This window comes from Rhinatrema bivittatum, chromosome 5 (genome assembly GCF_901001135.1).
Source record: "Rhinatrema bivittatum chromosome 5, aRhiBiv1.1, whole genome shotgun sequence".
NCBI lineage: Eukaryota > Metazoa > Chordata > Amphibia > Gymnophiona > Rhinatrematidae > Rhinatrema > Rhinatrema bivittatum.
This window is the reverse complement of record NC_042619.1, coordinates 366,135,097-366,157,429: the sequence shown is the minus strand read 5'-3', so window position 1 is coordinate 366,157,429 and position 22,333 is coordinate 366,135,097. Positions and strand designations below refer to the sequence as shown.

Genomic DNA, 22,333 nt, shown 5'->3' with positions numbered 1-22,333 from the left:
GTCCCTGTTCATTTCCAACTTTAAGGAGATTTTTGAAGAACCTGGCAGGATTCCTACGATGGGATCCGACCTGCTTCGCCTCTGGCAAGGGTCTCGATCCCTCAGCGAATACGCTATAGAATTTCGTACCATGGCTACAGAGTTAAATTGGCAGGGGAACTGTGTTAACGCCATGTTCCTGGAAGGATTGTCCCCACAGATCAAGGACGAACTGGCAGCGTGGGAACTCCCTTCCCTTGAGGCCCTTATAAACCTCATGGGTAAGCTTGATCGGAGACTCCAAGAACGAGCTTGGGAGAACCATGCAAGATGAGGTGATCGTGTCTCCGACCATCTCCTTCTTTTAGAAGACCCTGCTTCTCCTGGAGAGGAACTAAAGCAGTTAGGCAGCTGTAATCACTCCTCACCCGCAACCAGGATATGTTGGTAACTCCAGATCTTCTGTACTCACGCTCCCAGAGCAAAAGAAGAAGCTGTGGTGTCCAGAGAATGCGGAGGTTGTTAATCGCGGTCTTACGGCAGCCTCACCCTTATTTCTGTTGCCTGCTTCTCTGGAGTTGTCTACTTCCAATAACCTCATGCAGGCCTTGGTGGATTCAGGCACCGGAGCGAATTTCATTCGACAAGACCTCATAGAATATTATCAAATTCACACCTCACCAGTGAACCCCCCATTAGTTCTTTCATTAGTCCACGGAGACCCTCTTCACGGGAAGGTCACTCACGTCACTCAGCTGTTACCCTTGAAGATTGGAACGAATCACATCTAATATCTCTCCTTCTTCGTCCTACCCGACGCAGTGAGCCCTATAATCTTGGGGTTACCTTGCTGCAAAAACATCAGCCGCAGTTTGATTGGTCCCCTCCCAATCAGATCCAATGGGGACTATTCTGTGCAGAATCTTGCTTAAAAACTTCTGGACTACCCAGGACCATGTCTGAGCCGACGGCACTATTAGTGCCCTTACTCCGCTAGGGGAGGTCTAGCCAATCTGGGGTGTCTGTTCCGAAAGACGAACTTGTGCACAAGGGGAGACCATTGACCTGCAAAGAATTGGAGAACAAGGTATTGATGAAGTCACAGGGACTAACCATGCAAGGTCTTCTAGCCGTACTGGCATACAAGGAACAGGAGATTCAGCATCTACAATAATCAACTGAACTTGCATCGTTCTTCGAGAAGAAAATCGCCAACCTCATAGCCCCACTCATCACCTCCAACATTCAGCCCCCTCCTCCATACTCCTCCTCCAACAACAAGAAACCAATCTTGGAATCATTCGAACCTACCTCATCCCTCGAAATCGAATCCTTACTCAAGAGCATGAAACCCTCTTCTCACCCGTCTGACCACATCCCCTCAAAACTACTGCTCACGATTCCAAAATCCATCTCCAAACCTCTGGCTGAAATTATAAATTGCTCCCTGGCCCAAGGATCAGTACCCGACTCTCTGAAACTCGCCACCCTTAAACCGCTATTAAAAAAACCCAATCTGGATCCAGCAAATCCCGCTAACTTTCGCCCCATTGCCAACCTCCCTTTCATCACTAAAATAATGGAGAAATTCGTCAACACCCAACTCTCAGACTACCTAGATGATCACAAGATACTATACCCCTCTCAGTTCGGATTCAGGAGATCACTAAACACCGAATCCCTCCTAATCTCACTCATGGATAGCATACTTATGGGCCTAGACAAAGGACAACCATTTCTTCTGGCATTGCTCGACATATCAGCAGCCTTTGACACTGTGAATCACTCAATTCTCATTGACAAACTCTCAGATATCGGCATCTCTGGAACTGCCTTCAACTGGTTCAAGTCCTTCCTCAATAACAGAAATTACAAGGTCAGAATTAGCAACAAAGAATCCCACTCCATCAGTACCACGCTTGGAGTCCCCCAGGGATCATCCCTCTCCCCGACGCTCTTCAACATTTATCTCCTGCCCTTATGCCAACTCCTCGCCGATCTGAAGTTAACCCATTTTATCTATGCTGATGACGTATCAATCCTCATTCTGATTACAGAATCCATTTCCAAAACCCTCTCCTTTTGGAACAGCTGCCTACATTCCATCAACCTCATCTCCAGTCTCAATCTAGTCCTGAATACAACCAAAACGGAACTCCTCTTCATCGAGCCGGAAAACAACAACCTCGCTACCAACAACCACCTCACCTCCTCAAAGATCTCAATGGCCCAAGTGAGAGACCTCGGCATCATTTTGGACAACCTCTTATCATTAAAAACATTTGTCAACAATACAACTAAAGAATGCTTCCACAAACTTCAAGTTCTTAAAAAGCTTAGACCTCTCCTCCACCTACACGACTTCCGCACGGTTCTTCAAGCTACTCTATTCTCCAAAGTTGATTACTGCAATTCCCTACTACTAGGCCTCCCTGCTGCTACCACCAGCCGCTACAGATGCTTCAAAATGCCGCCGCAAGGATTCTAACCCTCACCAATCGAGGAGACCACATCACACCCATTCTAAAGAATCTACACTGGCTTCCCATTAACTTCAGAATCCTTCACAAAGCCCTCACCATTATACACAAGACCATCTACAAGCAGTCATCTCTTGAACTAGCCATCCCTCTTCTCCTCCACACCTCCACTAGACCGGTTAGAGCTGCGTACAAAGACACCCCTTCACGCTCCTCCTACCAAGTCCTCCTCGCACGCTACCATCAGGAAACGTGCCTTTTCCACAGCTGGACCCTCTCAATGGAACGCTTTACCCCCAGATCTACGCCAAGAACAATGCCCGCTGACTTTCAAAAAAAAACTCAAGACTTTGCTTTTTAAACAAGTGTTTCCTTAAAAAACAGCAGATTTTCTCACTGCTGCAACTGCGTCAAAGTTTCGCCTTGTGGCTATTCTTTCCCCTCCCTTTCCCATCCCTCCCTCCCCCACCCCTGATACCATAGAATAAATAACATTAGATATAAGTTGTTCTGGTTTAATCTTCACTCTCATTCTCTTGTTAACCTAGTTCAGTTCTCGGCTCCTCCCTCTGCAAGGTAGTTCAGCTTTAGGCTGCTTTCAAATAAGCGATCTCCTGTACTCCAGCCAAGTTATTACTCCCTGTTAAATGTAATTTCTTTTCTTCTAATGTTCGATGTAAACCGATGTGATATGACTTGTCATGAATGTCAGTATAAAAAAAGAATTAAATAAATAAATACATGCTCTCTTGCAACAAAAGATGCGCCCTTCTGTACAGCCTACGGACAAACAGATTCTCGAGATGGACAAAGAGGATTGAACCACAGAGGACGAGGAGGAAATTGAGGAACCGTCCGGAGGGGCCCTTGAAGAGGGTGTACTGTTATGCCAGTCAGCCGAGGAGGCCGACCAAGCTTACCCCTTCTGGCTTCGGTCCGACGCGCTCCAGATCTCCGGGGGCTACCGAGATGTCGAAAGGCCTGCGCTCGGTGCGCCGCCACGGCGGAAGCCCCGCCCCATGATGTCCTCTAGATGTGTGCAGCGAAGCCAGCCCTTCTATTAAAGAAGATCAGCACAGGAAGGCCGGCCTTCCACCACTGGTCTCCGCCCCTTCCTGGAGGTATTTAGCCTGCCCTTGTTTGCTAGCTCATTGAGATAGCAAGGATCGTGTTGGATGGAAAGCCTCTGGTCTGTGCTACTCTGCCGCTTCCTTGCTGCCGCTGGAAGCTCTTTCTGCCTTTCGGGGTATTCTCTAACTTGGGTACCCGCTCCTCAGGGGCCCTTTGCTTTCTTCCAGGTGCCTTACTGGGATCAGGTACTTGGTCCTCGAGGGCCTGCTCTTCCTGCCTCGGTGCCTGTAACCATCTACTTCTGCCTGCTGGAATCGCTACCACACAGCTACCATCTTAGTGAGTAATCTAACTTGTCAGTCTGTCTCATCTACAGCTCTGCTGCACTGGGAACCTGCAACCAGACTTCCCTAACCACTTCTGTGAGACGGGTCTCCTCTGCCGAGGATCACTGGACTGCTATCTCTGGATTGCCTCACTACTGCCACCTCTGGTGGAACTCATCAGCTGTTTAATAAAAGACAAATCTCTGTGTTTGCAGGTCCTGAGTCTAGCCTGGTACTGTGGTTCCTCACAGGGCTCCTCCCTGTGGGCGTGGTCATCTCCACAGTACCCCGAGAATCCACTCGAACACCTCTAAACCATAAACAATAACATCAGCTTTCTACCTAAAATCCTAAATTTGGCTTCCAGAACCTCTCTCCCACATTTTCCTATGTCGTTGGTGCCCACATGTACCACGACAGCCGGCTCCTCCCCAGCACTGTCTATAATCCTATCTAGGTGACGCGTGAGGTCTGCCACCTTCACACCAGGCCGGCAAGTTACTAGGTGGTCCTCACGTCCACCAGCCACCCTGCTATCTACATTTCTAATAATTGAATCACCAAGTATGATGGCCGGCCTAACCCTACCCTCCTGGGCAGTAGCCCTGTGAGACTTGTCCTCGGTGCGTGACATCTTATTTTTCAAATTGTGTTGATCCCAGTCTCCCTTTTCTGCTTCTTCTACGACCTTGTCCAGGGTCTCCTTTTATTTTTTCTTCGGATGGGAGGGCCCAATCACTGCTTCACCATTTCTTACTTTGGCCAGGAGGGCCCAGTTACTGTTTCGCCGCCTTCTCTCTTTAGCCGAGAGAGCCTGGCCACCATTTTGCTGCCTCCTTTCTTTGGCCAGAAGGGCCCAGCCACCACTGTTTCAGCTTCTCTCATCTGCTTAGGTGGCCTGGCTACTGTTGCAGCCTCTGACTCTCTCTTTGGCCAGGAGCACCCAGTCACCGCTTTGCTGTCTTCTCTTTTCAGCCGGGAGGGCCTGGCCATTGCTACTCTCATGATCAGACTCCTCTTGGGGCACAGTTCAAATCTCAGCAGATTGAGCCACATGAGCTACAGAGCCTTGCACAGTTCAAACAGCTGCATAGTCTCTCTTTTGCAGCTCACAGTTCAAACATAACCTATTTAAACTGTGAGCTGCAAGAGAGACTGTGCAGCTATGACAGCATTAGGTGAAGGCATCGCATTGCAGGGTTGAAGGAGCAGAGCTAGTGGGCATCTCAGATGGCAACCAGATGGGACTGCAGCAGCACCTGGAGGGCTAAAATCTGAATATTTTCTGGACATTTTTGCCCTCCTCCTGGCTTCCAGGCAGTCCCTCTAATATCTGTACTTGACTGGAGAAATTTGCACAGTTGGCAACCCTACTCACAGCCCATGTCCCCTCTCCCAGCCCCTCTCACCCTCAAGGCCTATAACTAGTTCTCTCCCTCTCCCACAGCTCCTCTCCCAGTCCTCTTCCCCTCCCAGTTCCTCACCTCCTCCTCTTCCAGTCAGAATTCCTTCTTTCAGTTCCTCTCCCTCCTGTTTTACACCAATCTCCCAGTTCTCTCCTCACCTCTCTCACCCTCCTTATAGCTCATCTATCTCTTTCCTTTTCTAGCCCCTTTATCAGTATCTCTAGCCATCTCCACTGCACTTTATTTATTTAAAAAATCTCTTATATATCACTACTCATTACATCACAGCGGTTTACAGAATACCATGCACATAAAAAATGGATAAAACCAATACATAAGAAAAGAAACATATCATCATGTCCAAGATAAAAACATATACCCTAACATTACTTGAATAGCCTTTCTTTACTGTGAAGTTATACTGTCAATTGCAAATTCCTCAGCATACAGCCAGGTCTTTATACCTTTTTAAAAGATCTTTATTTCGCCCTGTGTTCTGAGATATTCTGGCAAGGTATTCCACAGGGCTGGCGATTGAGAGGGCTCTCTCTATCTCCTCATCAATGTGTGCCTGTCTAATTATTGGAACATCCAACAAGCCCTTATTTTGTGATCACAATGTTCTGGAAGGAATATAAATATGCAATGCTGCTCCTTCCCAAGGGGTAGTGATAGTGTTTATCAATTTATGTATTAGGAGTAATATCTTGTACTTAATTCTAGATCTTATAGGAAGCCAGTGAAGTGCAGGAAAGACAGGGGTGATGTGATCATACTTTTTTTTTTTTTTTTTTTTTACAAGGAAGTAACCTGGCCACAGAGTTTTGCAACAACTGAAGGGAAAGTAGAGGCAGGAACACCAAGCAGTAGGGAGTTACATTAATCTGTCCCAGCAAAGATCAAAGACTGCAGGACTGTCCTGAATTCTTGGGTGCACAAGCAAAGGTTTCAGATGTCTTTAGCATTCAGGAAGCCAGATTGTCATACATTGCTGCTGCTCTCTGGCCCCCCATTGGGCAGACATTCCACAGCCAGCCAATAGCCTGCAGGGGAAGGCAGGAACAATAGCCAGGAGATCAAAGTGCAGTGCCTACACTTCCCTGAAGCCCATTTGTCAGATATCCTACAACCAGCCAATAGCTGCAGAGGGAGGCGGGAACAGTAGCAAGGAGCAAGAATCACTTCCTTACTGTCCGCCTCCATAGCCCTGTGGCTTGGAGCTGTCAGTACCTGATCCACAGAAGTACAAGAGACAATACTGGGGGTACTCCAGCACCCACAGAGCTGGCACCTATGGGGCAGTGTGTTTGTGCCACACACACTATCCACACTCCACCCATATACTCTTACTTTCTATATTCTTCCACTTTCTCACCCCTTTTCTTCACCCTCTCATTTTTCCTCTCTTCTCCCTCATACTCCCTTTCCTTCATCTTGCTTTATCATTCACTTTCTTTTACCCTTCTGTTCTCCTCCCTCACATTCACTATTTCTTTCCTTTCACTCCCTCATTCTCTCCCCCACTTGCTTTCAACCCCCATCCCTCACACAACCCAATTTCTTCCTTTCATCCTCTCCCTTCACTTCCATTCTCTTTTCTCACATTTCCCCCTTCCCTTCATTCCACCTCCCCTCCCTCACTTTCACTGCCTCCCATCTTATCTGGGCATCTTTCTCTTCTGAAGGTGGGGTTGGGAACCTTGCTAGCACATCTTCCCGCTTGAATGCAAACTTCCCATCAAGACACCTTTAGCATGTGCAAAAATCACAGGTCATACTTCCTCTCACTGCTGATCTCATGCATTGCCAGATGAGCAGAGAAAGGAAGTGCCACTCAGGATTTTTTGCCGTGATTGGTAGCTTGCATCTGAGCTAGCAACAATGGCTGAAAATGCTCCCATGGTTCCTGCAGGTCCCACATAACCTACTCCTTCTCTTGCTGCCTGAAGCTGGATAAAATTCGCCCATGATCAAGTTGTGGCCCATGGACCATAGTATGATGACTCTTGCTCTACCTCGCTGTCTTTTCTATATATCCAACCTTGTGACAGAGCGTATAAGAGACAGCGATAGGTATACATTCCCAGGGAGATAGCAGTTTGCAAGTTGGCAAGAAACAAATAAAGGTTAAGAAAAAGGAAAGGAAGTTCCTGGGAGGAGCTCAGAAAAGAGAGAGGATCCTAGCTATATGCCCCAATAGTGGACTATACCTTGCCTAGAAAGGTATAGTGGAAAAAAACAGAGAAAGGGGCTCTGATGGAAGAACACAGAAGCAGACAGATAGCTGTTGATGAAGAAGTCTACAGCCAGCATAGTGGAGCCGGAGGTCCTAGAGTATGGAAAGCCAGTAGTTCCTACTAGGTCTCTCACTACAGACTTGCTCAAGGCTGAGGACAAGATAGGAATTTGTAAATGTGAACAAGGTAAATTAAACCAATGAAAAATATAAATTGCAAATGTGGCCTGGTCCAGTGGCTCAGTGGTATGCTGTTCACTGCCACGCAGAAGGTCCCTGGTTGAATCCCCAAGTTGGCTGGTGCTGGGTATGCTATGGAGGCAGCATCCACAGCCCCTGGTGTGGGAGGGAGTCATTGCTTATGGTATACACCTAATAGCCAGATTCATGGACCAGGATTGCAGGGCTCTGTAGCAATATTTATTATTATCCGGTTAAGTTAATTGAATAAGTTAGATTAGCTGTAGAACTCATCAAACTTAGCTGGATTTAACTTATGCAACTAAGTAGTATCTTGACCATGGATATTCAGCGGCATTGCCATGCCATTAAATATCCCTTGTAACTTAGCCGGATAAGTCATATCCAACTAACAGGTCGATACAGTCACGTGCAGTTAAAGATTGCCCGTCTGTAACGTGCTGGGAGCGCACAATACAGACGAGTAAGGCCATCCAGCGATACAGTCTCCAGTTTCACGCGTCCTTAGCGCTTCCTAAAATAAACACCTAACCCTTTCCGCACCCAGCATGTAAATGAACGAAAAAGCTGTATAATGAAGGAATTAGCTATTCTACTCCGATACTGTAACGGGCGCTGATATTATCTCCTTAGGAACGCGCTGTTTTGCCGTGGCCTTAACCTGTTAGTTTACCGCCTCCCCCTAGTAGGAGTTAGGACTGTGTAACAAATCCATCGACACCGCTTAAGATACTCAAACACAATAAAACAATAAGCCTGGCACCTTCCTTGATGTAGTACGTCCCGGATGCCCCCCCCTCCCCAGCGTGCCCGCCACTACCCCTTTCATCAGCTGCATCCACCCATTATGCCCCTCACGGGCATGTCCCGCTTCACAGAGCGCTCCCACTCAAATCCGTTCATGGGTATATACCCTTTCGCCCCCCTCACAGCGCCATGCTACCACTGCGACCCGGAGGAGGTGAGGCACAGCGGCGAAGACAGACGGGAGAGGAGAAAAAGCAGAGCCGAGCAAAGCGAAAGCGTGCAGCAAGCCGGCGAAATAGACCTGCGAGCAGAGGCAATAGCAGCGGTTCGGTAAGCCTGGCACCCTCCTTGATGTAGTACGTCCCGGATGCCCCCCCCTCCCCAGCGCGCCCGCCACTACCCCTTTCATCAGCTGCATCCACTGCGACCCGGCAGTCCCGTGAGGCCTACAAAAAAAAAAAAATCCCCGGCTCCCACGCCCCCGCACTGGCCCGCCGACTCTACCCCCCCCCCCCCCCCCTCCTCCCGATCGGGCGGGTAGGCGGCGGCGAAAAGCAAAAAAAACCAAAATCAATTTTTTTTTTTCAAAAAGCGACATCACACAATGCATAAAATAATTTCTCCAGCCTTAAAGAGACAATTTTGGTTTTTTCCAAAAGCGACTTACTTTTGGGATCTGTCAAGATCCCAAAAGTAAGTCGCAAAAGTAACTTACTTTTCTGAAGCCATCAGGAACACGATCTTAGCTCCTCCGGACGAAGACGAAGATGGCCGCCTGCACGGGGAAAGCGTGCAATTGGCAGCTGAAGACGTGACGTCACGTCTTCAGCGGCCAATTGCACGCTTTCCCCCGTGCAGGCGGCCATCTTCTTCTTGAGCTACGATCGTGATGGCTTCAGAAAAGTAAGTTACTTTTGCAACTTACTTGACAGATCCCAAAAGTAAGTCGCTTTAAGGCTGGAGAAATTATTTTATGCATTGTGTGATGTCGCTTTTTGAAAAAAAAAAAAATTGCTTTGGTTTTCGCCGCCGCCTACCTGCCCGATTGGGAGGAGGGGGGGGTAGAGTCGGCGGGCCAGTGCGGGGGCGCGGGAGCCGGGGATTTTTTTTTTTGTAGGCCTCACGGGACTGCCGGGTCGCAGTGGATGCAGCTGATGAAAGGGGTAGTGGCGGGCGCGCTGGGGAGGGGGGGGCATCCGGGACGTACTACATCAAGGAGGGTGCCAGGCTTACCGAACCGCTGCTATTGCCTCTGCTCGCAGGTCTATTTCGCCGGCTTGCTGCACGCTTTCGCTTTGCTCGGCTCTGCTTTTTCTCCTCTCCCGTCTGTCTTCGCCGCTATGCCTCACCTCCTCCCGGAGCAAGGCTGCTTTCGCGCCCTGCTCCGGGAGGAGAGACACAGCGACGAAGCAACAAAGACTTTTCGTGTTTTTTTACACTTCCTGGTGCCTGTCATTCCAAATGCCATTTGAAATGCCATTTGAAATGACAGGTACCAGCGCACCCAGGTTACTGTATAGGCGCTGTATTAAGCGCCTATACAGTAAAATGGGTTGCGCGGGCATAACCCTTCCCTAACGCTTTAAAGCCGCGGCATGCATTTGCATGCAATTAGAAGAGAGTATCGGGGACTTAGTGAAGAGAACTGTGCGTGCGGGGAGGAAGGGTGCGCCTGACACTGCCGCACTGTTTCTACCGCGGCCTTACAGGATCGACCCGTAAGTTACTTAAACAGCCAGCACTGAATAATGGCCTCTGTTGTATTTTCTTACTTAGTTATGCAATAATAAAAATTCAAGTGTCACAGATTTCTGGCGCCTCATAAAATAGTACAAGTTACAAAATGGTTTTAATCAAAGAAATCTATATATGACCAAGAAATTAACAGGAGTTTATAGAGTGATTTATTGACCACATATGTGGTATAATGTGTTGTAATGGTCATTTTTAGAAGACTCTGTTTTGATCATTCTGAATGATCCCTATATCTAAAAGACGCAGTTCATAACCCTGCCATACTAATTTATGACTGAGAAAGTCTCAGTCTGCAAGCATAGAGAATTAAATTCACTGAGTTTAAATCATCCTTCACATACAACAAATGTCCATTCTGCACTATCAAGCTACACGATACCACCATTTTTGTTCTGACCTAAAAGACAGGAATAAACACCTCAAGGCTCTAACGGAATCCTTCAAACAAAAAGGCTATCATCCCAAAATCATCTCCAAGAAAATTGCATCCTCACTCAAAACACCTAGGGAGAACTTACTACATGGAAAACCATTCAGTGGGTACCAGAAAACACAAGGAAAATTACACAAGATTCGCATCCACTACTACTGGAGGAGGAATTAGTGAAAGAAATATTCCCTATTCCCCCTATTATTATTGCTTTCTGACAGCCACCAAACCTGAAACAGAAACTTATAAGGAGTAAGCTCCAAGAAACCCAGACGGAAATCAAATGGCAGAAAAGCCTGCAAGTGACCAAGATAAATATTATGCCAGCACATATCCGAGGACCGACCCACATGAGAAAAACATTCAGAATAAGAGGTTCACATTCATGCTGCTGTGTGAATATTGGGTATATGATCCAATGCAAACAATGTGAAGAAGGATGCTATATTGCGACGACCAGCCAAAAATCAAGGATAAAAATAAATCTTCGTAGACATTAACATAAAACATTACAGAGAAAAACAGAATGACAGCTCACTCAGCAGGTGAGCAATTCTCGGAAGAAGACTACTCCCTTAAAGGCCTCGCTTCTAGGATATTTAAAGGGAACTTTAGGTGAAGAAAAATGAAACACTGAAATAAACACAAAAGGACTTAAGAAGGAGATTGGCTTTCTCCCCCTTTATCAAATGCAGGCCTTTTCAACTGCAAACTGACGTGGTGGTCAGCCCTTGTGCTGCGGGCGTGGCTGACGCTGCCTAGTGGCTGACAACCACCCCGGAATGAGCTGGACTTTAACCTATACCAGCCCTGCTCCCTGTAGGTTAAGCGCTTGGGTTCCAGGGGTCAGCAGGACTTAGGCAAATGTTCCACAGGGCAGTCAGTATAGGAAAGTCCACAATCAGGCTAAGGTCAGGGCAGGCTGTAGAGAGTTACCAGGAACAGGCAGAGGGTTGAGGCAGGCAGTGTTCAGAGCATAAGCTCTGAACACTGCCTGCCTCCTGATATCGACCTGCCGCCTGATATCGACCTCCGAAGCAGAGGTCGATATCAGGCGGCAGACAGGAGAGTGATCCAGATCTGTAGTAAGGGTCTGTACCAGGAGACCAAGTAGGCAAGGGACTGGGACAACGCTGGGTAAGCTGAACAAGGCAAGGCAAGCCGGTCAAGGCAAAGATGAGGCAAGGCTGGAGCAAGGATGACAGGAATACGATAAGCAACACGCACTGCTAGGAGCAGGAGGACCTGTTACAGAGGCAGTGTGCTGGTATTGCAGCTGGGTTTAAATACCTGACGTCATCCGAAGGCACCAGCGAAAATAATTCCTGCCGCAGGGCCAGTAAGTACAAGTGTACCATACATGTGCACACCTAAGGAGTGGAGGGGGAGACATCATGGCGGCAGCCCTGCCGCGAGCAGGTCATGGCACCTGGCGGCATCTTCAGGGCCAGGCTGCACTGAGGATGTGTACCTGCTCGCAGGCCTCTCCACCCGCCAAAATGTTACACATCTGTCTCATCACCTCTGGCATTCTGCCCTCCTCTCCTCTCCCTCCGCCCCCATCTCCCACCCTTTGCTTTATTGAACTTTAAGGACACAGGAAGACAGCCTAGGACCTAGATGACTTTGTACTCTTTAAATCAGTGCAACTGTGCTGTTTCTTCATTGACCTGATGACAAGAACATAACTCTCAAAAAGTATAATTTGTCTGATAAATGGGTGTCACCTACAGCTTTTTTGTTGATCCTTAATTCCAACCTCTCAAACAAAATTCATATACAATACTTAAAAAATCCAAATTGAATCCTGAAGAAGGGACCTGTGTGGTCTCAAAAGCTCACTTTTGAACCCTTATGTTGGTTGAATGAAAGTTGTCACAACCTACAAGAATTCCAGTTTTCTCCAGTGCCTGCACTATTACAGTTTCAGGCAATCATAACGCATTAATTTCTATTTGCACGTTTCTTGCATTCACTTTAAGTGGTCTGATGTAATTTAAAATTCAATTACAGAAAGCTGTTAAGAAGCACAATTTGCTTATCTTGGTGCAGTGCAGCAGAGCAGAGCTATTTAGAGTCTGCTGAAGGGTTCCGAAAATTTTAAAGAAAACTGCAAAAGACAATTCAAACCTGGCATGCCACATTTTGATCTAATGGGAAAAGAGCATATTTTATCTCTCTGTGCAGCGACAGTAACATTGTGTCCTTGACATTTGGAAAGGGGAGGTTCTGCCCATCAAAAGTTTTCCAAACCCTGGAGGGTAGGAATTCCCCTGGCTGGTCTCAAATTTTCCTGCACAGATTGGGGAGAAACTTATGACAAGAAAAGATCATTGTATTGCTGTGGATTAAGATTTGTGCCAATTGCATCATTTTCAAAAGTAAAGAATTTTTTGTTCACTAACACAGTAACTCCAGTCATCTATTGAGCACTTTCAGCACACGTTGGTTACCCCAAGGATCAGATAGAGGACACACGGGAGTCACCCTTAGCAATCGGGGCCTTGAGAGTCGTCATCCCCCTGCCCCCCCCCCCATCACTACCACTCTACAAGGATCCAGGTCCTGTAAGGAAGAGTTCAGTGTTCAAGCGAGCCTGGCAAGGTTCCTGTCCCCACGAGTACAACAAATAAGTTTTATGGCCTCATAGGGTAGCAGTCCGCACCAGGGTTTGGGGTTACATAATTTCATGCCAGACAATATCCTTGCCACTATTTGTAAAGCTTTAATAGAATGACCTGGCAAATCTAAATATACAGGCCAATTTTAAAACAGGTGCGCAGGTGCCCACACAAGCAGGCATGGGTGCATAAGCGAAGATATGTTGCCATTTTAAATCGTGCACACATTTACACATGGAAGATTTGAAATGCACCTAGCGTGCGTAACTATGCTCTTAATTTTAAGAGGCTACTCGAGAAAACCTACTGCGGTATCTTCCATAGGACTTTGCCAGCTTTAATGCACATAGGTAAACAGATTTTAAAACATGCGCGCACGAGGGACATTCCCAGTTTTTCCAATTCGTTCACCAGTTTTCCCAGGAGCAGCAGTAAAATTACCCGGCTAACAAGCTGCCAGGCGCCGCGGCCGCTGGCTTTAAAATACGGTGTTGCGTGCGTAACTGCTGGTCCCGCCTCGAAATGCCCATGTCCTGCTCTTTTGCTGCCTCATTTTTTTGCTCGTGCACATACGCACGTAAATCACGGCTTTTTAAAATCTGCGTTGTTCACACGCGACCCACATACTCGCATATATGGGCATTTTAGCACAAGCGACGCTCTTAAAATCCTGTCCATAATGAACGGCGGTAGTCTAGGCCGTTTAAAATGAGTGCTCGCAACACGAAATGGAAGTCGGTTTGATCAAGATGGGTCAAACCTAGGAAAATGATCAATTCTAGGTTGTCTACATTGGAGAAACAGGTAAAACAGGATAAAAGACATTTGGCTGTCAACCCTTCAACAATAGCTAAAGCTGCATTTATTTCTTCACAGGCAGCACTGAATACACTTCGTCACCAAACAGCCAAGAAATCCATGTTTCACTATAAATTTAAACTGCTTAAATTTGTAAATAGGGCAGGGAAGTTTTTGGCTTCGTTAACTAAAAGTTGGGAAGGCCAGAGATTTGTAGCAACGTTGAGGGACAAGAGATGCAGCCTTGTCAATAAGCATGAGAAAATTAGTTAGGTTTTTCAGGCATTGTATAAATCCTTACACTCTGCAGCGGGCATTAACAAACAGAAAAGGCAGCCATGCAATATGTAAAAAAGCTAAACTTGCCACACATTAATCTGGAACAGTCTGAGAAACTCGGTTCCCCAAAAAACATCCAGGAGATTAAATAAGTTATGAGTACAGCTGAATTGTTCAAGGCTGGATGACTTTAGTGCCGAATTTTACAAGGACATGGGAATAATAGGCTCACGTTTGAGGACGATGTTTGAGGAAGCGGTTAAGAATGGGCGGTTGTAATAAAGCATTGATTACCCTAATTCTTAAAGCGGGTAAAAATCCTGCACAACAGGCTGATTTCTTTAATTTTGATCTTAAATATTAGTAAAAATTATGGCAAATAGGCTTGCTTTAATGTTATCTGATTTAATTTTAATGAGGTAGGCTTTGTGAGGAAAAGATATCCGGTTAATAATGTCTGCAAAACCTTTGCCCCCTCCCCCCCCCAAAAAAAAATTCTGCAAAACCTTCAAATGCACCCTCTATGATTAGTTTTGAAGAACAGAAGGCATTTGATTGAGTAGTTTGGGGAAAGGGCAGTGGAACTTTAATTTAATGTGGACAAGTGCAAGGTGATGCATATAGGGAAAAATAACCCATGCTATAGTTACACAATGTTGGGTTCCATATTAGGTGCTACAACCCAAGAAAGATCTTGGCGTCATAGTGGATAACACATTGAAATCGTCAGCTCAGTGTACTGCGGCAGTCAAAAAAGCAAACAGAATGTTGGGAATTATTAGAAAGGGAATGGTTAATAAAACGGAAAATGTCATAATGCCTCTGTATTGCTCCATGGTGAGACCGCACCTTGAATACTGTGTACAATTCTGGTCACCGCATCTCAAAAAAGATATAATTGCGATGGAGAAGGTACAGAGAAGGGCAACCAAAATGATAAAGGGAATGGAACAGCTTCCCTATGAGGAAAGACTAAAGAGGTTAGGACTTTTCAGCTTGGAGAAGAGACGGCTGAGGTGGGATATGATAGAGGTGTTTAAAATCATGAGAGGTCTAGAACGGGTAGATGTGAATCGGTTATTTACTCTTTCAGATAGTAGAAAGACTAGGGGGCACTCCATGAAGTTAGCATGTGGCACATTTAAAACTAATCGGAGAAAGTTCTTTTTCACTCAACACACAATTAAACTCTGGAATTTGTTGCCAGAGGATGAGGTTAGTGCAGTTAGTATAGCTGTGTTTAAAAAAGGATTGGATAAGTTCTTGGAGGAGAAGTCCATTACCTGCTATTAATTAAGCTGACTTAGATAATAACCACTGCTATTACTAGCAACGGTAACATGGAATAGACTTAGTTTTTGGGTACTTACCAGGTACTTGTGACCTGGATTGGCCACTGTTGGAAACAGGATGCTGGGCTTGATGGACCCTTGGTCTGACCCAATATGGCAAGTTCTTATGTTCTTAACTCCTTGATTGGCGGGGACCAAACCAACCAAACTCCGACCCCATCCCCTCCTTCCCCCCTGCCCCCATCTCCTGTCAACCCTGCCTCTCACTCTCATCTAAGAGTGTACCCTGACATTTAAAAAAAAAATAAAAATTTGTAGGTGTAAAACTCTGCTGTTGCCCAGAAACATTATCACGGGACCCCCTGCTGAGGAATATACAAAAAAATCATTGGGTCAAAGAAATTCAGATAGGATTTCATGAACTTAATGATGTGCTGGTACCTATCACGTTCTAGAGTTTTTCCTTTATTTAACATAGGAATTTTTTATCTTTGGGTCATTTTCAGGCTTAAAGCTGAATTTAGAAGCATAGGTGGTCAGGATAGTCTTGGTGATCTGATTTCCCCTTGGAAGAGGAAACAGATTGCTTTAAATATTTGGGCATTATGTTATGAAGCAACTTGAAGCAATGTTCTCTGAGGTTACTATGGGATTTTTTTTTAACCATCGCAATTGTGATTTTTCCTGGATTCTGGAAAGCTGAATACGTCTTTAGTCATGGAGAATGCAAGTGGGTGGTGGGTTTGGTTTCGCCAGCTTGGGAGACAGATACTCCACTTCTTCTAGTTTTCTTTTTCTTCCAGTATTGTACTCCATGCTTGGAGTTTGCTTTCTGGATCTCCTGCATTTTGTGATCCACTGTAAGATACAGTTTTCTTTTCTCTTTTGTGATTTGTGTTTCTCTGGATGTATTCTTTGGTTACTGATGCAGGAGCAACAATTCTTGTAATTTTGTTTAAAACTAAATAAATCACGTAAAAAATATCCGGAAAGCATAACAGATAGACAAAGAATCTCTATCTTTGAGACATCATTACTGTACAACACAACTGCGCTTTGACTCACAAAAATCTGTTTCAAGAATAATGTGTCTTTCTTTGGCTTTTCCTATTTTGTTTGGGAATTTGTTACCATTTAGATTTCCTGAGAGATCCTTTTCATGAATACCTTTTTCACCCACTAGTTATTTTCTTTGAAACATATATCTGTGAGTCACTTTAGTTATGGCTCTTTGTTAAATACATTTTCTGGGGCACATTTAACGCATTCTTAACGGAGGCTTTTTTAACGAGTTATTTGGGAGCACAAATCCATTATCTATCAAGTTTTTTTGCTTTGTTTTACATATCCAGTTTGGACTTGTTTAAAATCCTATTTCTTTCTCTTTAAAAGTCGTTCATAACCAGAAACGTCATACCTGCTATTTGGAGAAAGGAAAGTTACCATGACATAATGAAGTAGCCAGATTACTCACCTCTCCCTCTGAATTGCTCTGTGGTTCTTTGAGTTTCCGAGGATCGCTTTTTGAGGCTTGCTGCAGATCAGAGGCCTGCTGAAGGTATGTTTCCCCTGCCTGGATCTCGTCTTCCAGCAGTGTCACATCTTCATAAGACACGGGCCAACCAAGCCTGTCCAAGGCCTGCAGTAAAGTTTCCCTGTTTTCCAAGTATGGAATCGGTTCGGCTTGTTCAAATCTTCCAAAGAAACAAAAATACCGAAAATCTATTAAATACAATAAGGGCTTCTCTATATGCCTTGTTATTGCCCTGCCTCGTCTAGCCTTGTTTCCCTCCACTGGCTCCCAGTTAGGTGTCCACTTTTAGTCTTCACGTTTACATATATTCATGATTTGACTTCCCCTCTTTCTCTCTGGGCTTATTCATGGTCATCCTGTTTCATTCTTTCTCTGCTCCCAGTCTCATATGCTCTGCGGCCACCCTTGCACTAAGTAGGCTTCCTCCCATTATAGCATTTTCTTCTGTCTCACATTCTTCCACTGGAATAAACTACCTCTCAACATCCAAGATGTTGCCAGTCTTTCTCTCTTCCACTCTTGATTAAAAACCTACTTCTTTAAACTTGCTTCTCAAGATATCTAAACTCTTTAATCCAAGTTCCACCCCTTATGGGTTCTCTCCTCTCTGTACCGTTGCGTTATTACACAGCCTTTCTATATAGCACCCTAAGTAGGATGCCATGCAAAAACTGCAAAGAAATACACACGCAAACTGCATGTTTCCTGGTCATTTTGTTTCATCTTTTGGTCCTATTCTGGATTTCTTTTCTTCTTTGGGTATGTCAGCTACACTTCCTCACTGCTACCCCTGGAATCATTGTCAATCCATTTAGCAATGTTGTCATCTTCATCACAAAAACCATCATCATCGTCAAGCACAGAAGAAAAGAAGCCCCATCTATTTTTAAGACTTTCGCTGTCTCTCAACCACACCCCGAATGATCCTTTCCTAGCTCCCCTGCCTCCCGGGGGCAGCCAGCGGCCCCCGCCGGCGAAGACGGATGAACGCACGCCCGTCAATTTGGGTGCTCAAGCCAGCGAAGCGTATGAACGTACGCCGTGACATCATGCGCTTCGGTGGCTTGAGCACCCAAATTGACAGGCCCCCAAGTCAGCAAAAGCGTATGAACGGTCGTGCGTGACGTTACGGCGTATGTCACGCATGCCCATTCATGTGCTTTCGCTGGCTTGAGCGCCCGTGCATTACGGGCGTGCGTTCATCCGTCTTCGCCGGCGGGGGCCGCTGGCTGCCCCCGGGAGGCAGGGGAGCCATGGCGCGCGCCTTCGGAGGAGGGCAGAGAGAGCTGAAAGGGCTGAAAGAAAGAAAAAGTAAGTTAACTTTGGTTACACTTATTCACAATACTTTACATGTCGAGTCGCTTCGGGAGGAGGGGATTTTAGGTTTTTAGGTTTCTTTTGGTTAAAGTTGCTTCGGGAGGAGGGGAGAGGGGGGAGAGAGGACTGGGGCTGGCCCGGAGACCGGCATCTATGGACGCGGCCAGGGCAGGTGAGCGGGGGCTGGGGGAAAGTTTGCCGTCTACCCTTACCCCTGCCTCTAACGCAGGGGTAGGGGTAGGCGGTAAATTAGCAGGTTAAACGCGCGGCTAAACTGCAGGTTAAAAAGGCGATAGTCGGGGCGCACGTTACTGTGTGGGAGGGAATAGCTAATCCGATCATTTACATGCCGCGGGTGGAAAGGGTTACCCGTTGATTTTAAGAAGCGGTAAGGATGGGTTGAAAGGGATAGTGAATCGCGGGTTGGACTAACGCGGCCAAATTGTGAGTACAAAGCGGGGTAACTGCGGCCGCACTTTACTGTATCGGCCTGATGTATTTTAAAATACAACACACACACACAGGGGTAGATTTTAGAAAGGCCTGGCAATGCGCGTATGTCCCGGGGCTTCGAAAAAGGGATGGGGAGGGGTGGTCCGGGGGTGGGGCCAGAGGCCTCCGGCACAGCGGCCATTTGCCGCTGTGCCACAGCGCGCGCAACAGGTAAAATAAAGGTTGGGGGGGTTTAGGATAGGGCTAGGGGGTGGGAGGGTTAGGGGAAGGGGAAGGGAGGTTAGGTTAGGGGGTTGGGAAGTTCCCTCCCAGGCCACTCCGAAATCGGAGCGGCCTGGGAGGGAACAGGGGGAGGCTGTGGGTGTCGGCGTGCACATGTTTTAAAATTAGGCGACCATGTGAGCACCGGGTAGTGCGCACCCTTTTAAAATCTACCCCACAGTGTCTTCCAATCCTGTCCAAAACACCCCCATCCCCTTCCCACCTCTGCCCCCAAATGCAGCTAAGAGTGCATGTATTGTGGAACACCGTGCATACTTTGAGGCAAATCGAGAGAGTAAAGTTTTCAGACAGCCCATTTACACAGGTAAATCACTACTGACCCTTGCAAATGGCTTTGAAAATCACCCTCGATGCACAATAACCTACACTTGCACCTTCAACCTTGCGCCAGCACTGAAACACTGCAATCTGCATCCACATTAAAGCTAGGATGGTGTGCTTATTATTTTAAATTTCAGTTTCAGAAAATAAAGAAGTGACAACTTACTTGTCTCTTTCCTCCTGAGATAATGCTCTCCAAATAATTAGATTTAGGCGCCTATTAACAAAAAAAAATCAATCAGAAGAAGAAAGGAAATAAGCTCAGGATGGCTCATTATCATAACAGAGAAACCAACAGAATTATCGGGGTGAAGGACGCAGCTGAGGTGATTTGTATTTGGCAAGCACAGCGGTGCCAAACTGTATGCTCATCACTCAGCTATGAAATTATCATTTGCATAAAGAGATGAGAAAACAGAAACTTCCATCAAGCGGCAATGTGATTACTTCAGGGTCACAGGGGGGACTTGCAGCAATCACCAGTGTTTCCTGCTCGGATTTCAGTGGCGAGCTTAGTCCAGCACCTAGCAATCTTTACTAAGCAACAGGCCTGATTAAATGTCATCCAAATCATCATTCCTGAAAAGAAAAGCGCTCTGGAAAATTGTCACAGGACAGCAATCTGAGATAAAACATTTCTGCAGGGCCTTGCCCAGGAAGCTTTAGATCAGTTTCTAAAACTGTCTGTGCTTCACTGGGACTTTTCAACACAAACTTTTGTTGGGCTTTTAGCAATATCATTTTTTTCTCTGCAAATGAATGGGGTCTCAAAAATATTTTTTTTTCTTCCTCCTTGGTGTATTTTGGTTCCCTGGACGTCTCCTCTCCCAATTCAAGTTGATTGTCCAACACATTGCATCATGTCCCTTCAACTTTGGGCTGCCCCGTCCATCATTATAAAACTCCCCTTTTGTGTGAGCTACACTGGCTATCTGTGGAGCAACTACATTTTAAAATGATTACATTGGTCTTTCAAGCATTAAATGGAGAGGTCCCAAGTTACTTGCCTGAGCTTCTGTTCAGGCATTATGTCCATTGTGTTTTGCATCTCAGTCTCTGCTAGTTGTTCCTTGTTTAAAATTTGTACAATTGCAAGAGTCCCATAGATGTGGCTATTCTATAACTGGCCCCACTCTATGGAATCAGCTGCCTTTAATCATCAGAGAAATTTCTGATTTTAAAGACTTTTTCAAACAGGCTCAGGCATTTTATTTTGTTCACATTTTTGGATGATTAATTGCTGAGAGAGCTTTCTGCCTGATTTTTATTTCTGTGGTATTATTAGTCGCATGTGTCGTTTGTAATTTCATGATTATATGTTCTATATTAGGGGTGTGCATTCGTTTGCAACGTATTGACAATCCGCAACGTATATGCCATATTCATTGTATTCGTAGGGGTCACGAAACATATGGCAAACCCCCACAAATACAATGTATCACTAACGAATAAACCCCCACCTTCCTGACCCCCCCCCCTGGTGGTCAAAGGTCCTGGAGCGATGTTCTGCACTTGGGCTGTCGGCTGCCGGTATTCAAAATGGCGCCGATAGCCTTTGCCCTCACTATGTCACAGGGGCTTCCAGTGCCATTGGTCGCCCCTGTCATATGGTAGGAGCAATGGATGGCTGGTGCCATCTTGTGCTCCTACCATGTGACAGGGGCCAATTAATGGCACCGGTAGCCCCTGTGACATAGTAAGGGCAAAGGCTATTGGCGCCATTTTGAATACTGGCAGCCAACGGCCCGAGTGCAGGATATGGCTCCAGGACCCCCGCTGGACCACCAGGGATGTTTGGCAAGTCTTGGAGGAGTCAGGAGTCGTCCCCCACCCCCAAGACTTGTCAAAAATCCCTGGTGGTCAAAGGGCAAAGGCTATCGGCGCCATTTTGAATACCGGCAGCCGACGGCCCGAGTGCAGGAGATTGCTCCAGGATCCCCGCTGGACCACCAGGGACTTTTCGCAAGCCTTGGGGGGGTCAGGAGGGTGGGGGGTTGTAGTTAATTAAATTTAAAGGGTTAGGATGGGGGTTTTTTTTGGAAATGAATACATATGTAACTAATGAACGGATCGGGGTCCCCCAAGAACGGATGCAACAGATTTGGGTCCCGACGAATACCGAATGGGACGAATCCGTCCCTGCTGCACATCCCTATTTTATAATGTTATCTAAGAAAGAACAGCCCATGCAACCAAGGATTCAAAGCACAGAAGAAATGTGTAAAGTAGTAAAAAATGTCCACTAAAAGCATTAGAGCTAACTTTTAAATAACTAAGTCAGTTTTATTCAAGAGCTTCAGAGTAATATTCAAAGAGAGTAAATACATCAGTGTGTCATCAGTGTGTCACCCGAAGGCTGCAGTGGGAGGGACAGGGAGGCAGACAACTCAAGCTGAAAATAAACATACAAATAACAATGAGTAAAAAGCAGGGACACTAAAAATAAAGGGCCATATTTTAAAAGGGTTACGCGCGCCGGGCATGGCGAGGGGCAGTCTGAGGGCAGGGCCAGAGGCCTCCGATAGAGCGTCCACCAAGAATCATTAAAAAACTACTTAAATTATGTCCTTAAAAATTACCAAACCTGTTGTGGAGCGCTAGGAGAGCGGTCTCACTTACCAAGAGATGTGTGTTCTTGGGCCACGGCTCGACCCCAGAGGAACTCTGAAGACGTGCCGCGGTAGGCGAGGCATGCCCGAGCATGGGCTGGACAGGAGCGAGGCTGGACTGAAGACTGGGGATACTGACCCTCCTCCGGACCTGCACGCTTCGGAAGACCAACAACGCAATGATGGTCTTATGAAC

At 46.3% G+C, this 22,333-nt stretch overlaps 1 protein-coding gene across 1 annotated transcript in view; it reads right to left on the bottom strand.

The window, feature by feature from the left end:
- VWA3B (von Willebrand factor A domain containing 3B) overlaps positions 1-22,333 on the bottom strand; it is a 632,585-nt gene that overhangs the window by 282,666 nt on the left and 327,586 nt on the right. The window contains exons 22-23 of the mRNA XM_029603312.1: positions 19,695-19,745; positions 17,096-17,315 (exon numbers count right to left, since the gene is read on the bottom strand). Coding sequence (XP_029459172.1) covers positions 17,096-17,315; positions 19,695-19,745 — 271 coding nt within the window. The remainder of the gene's footprint in view (positions 1-17,095; positions 17,316-19,694; positions 19,746-22,333) is intronic.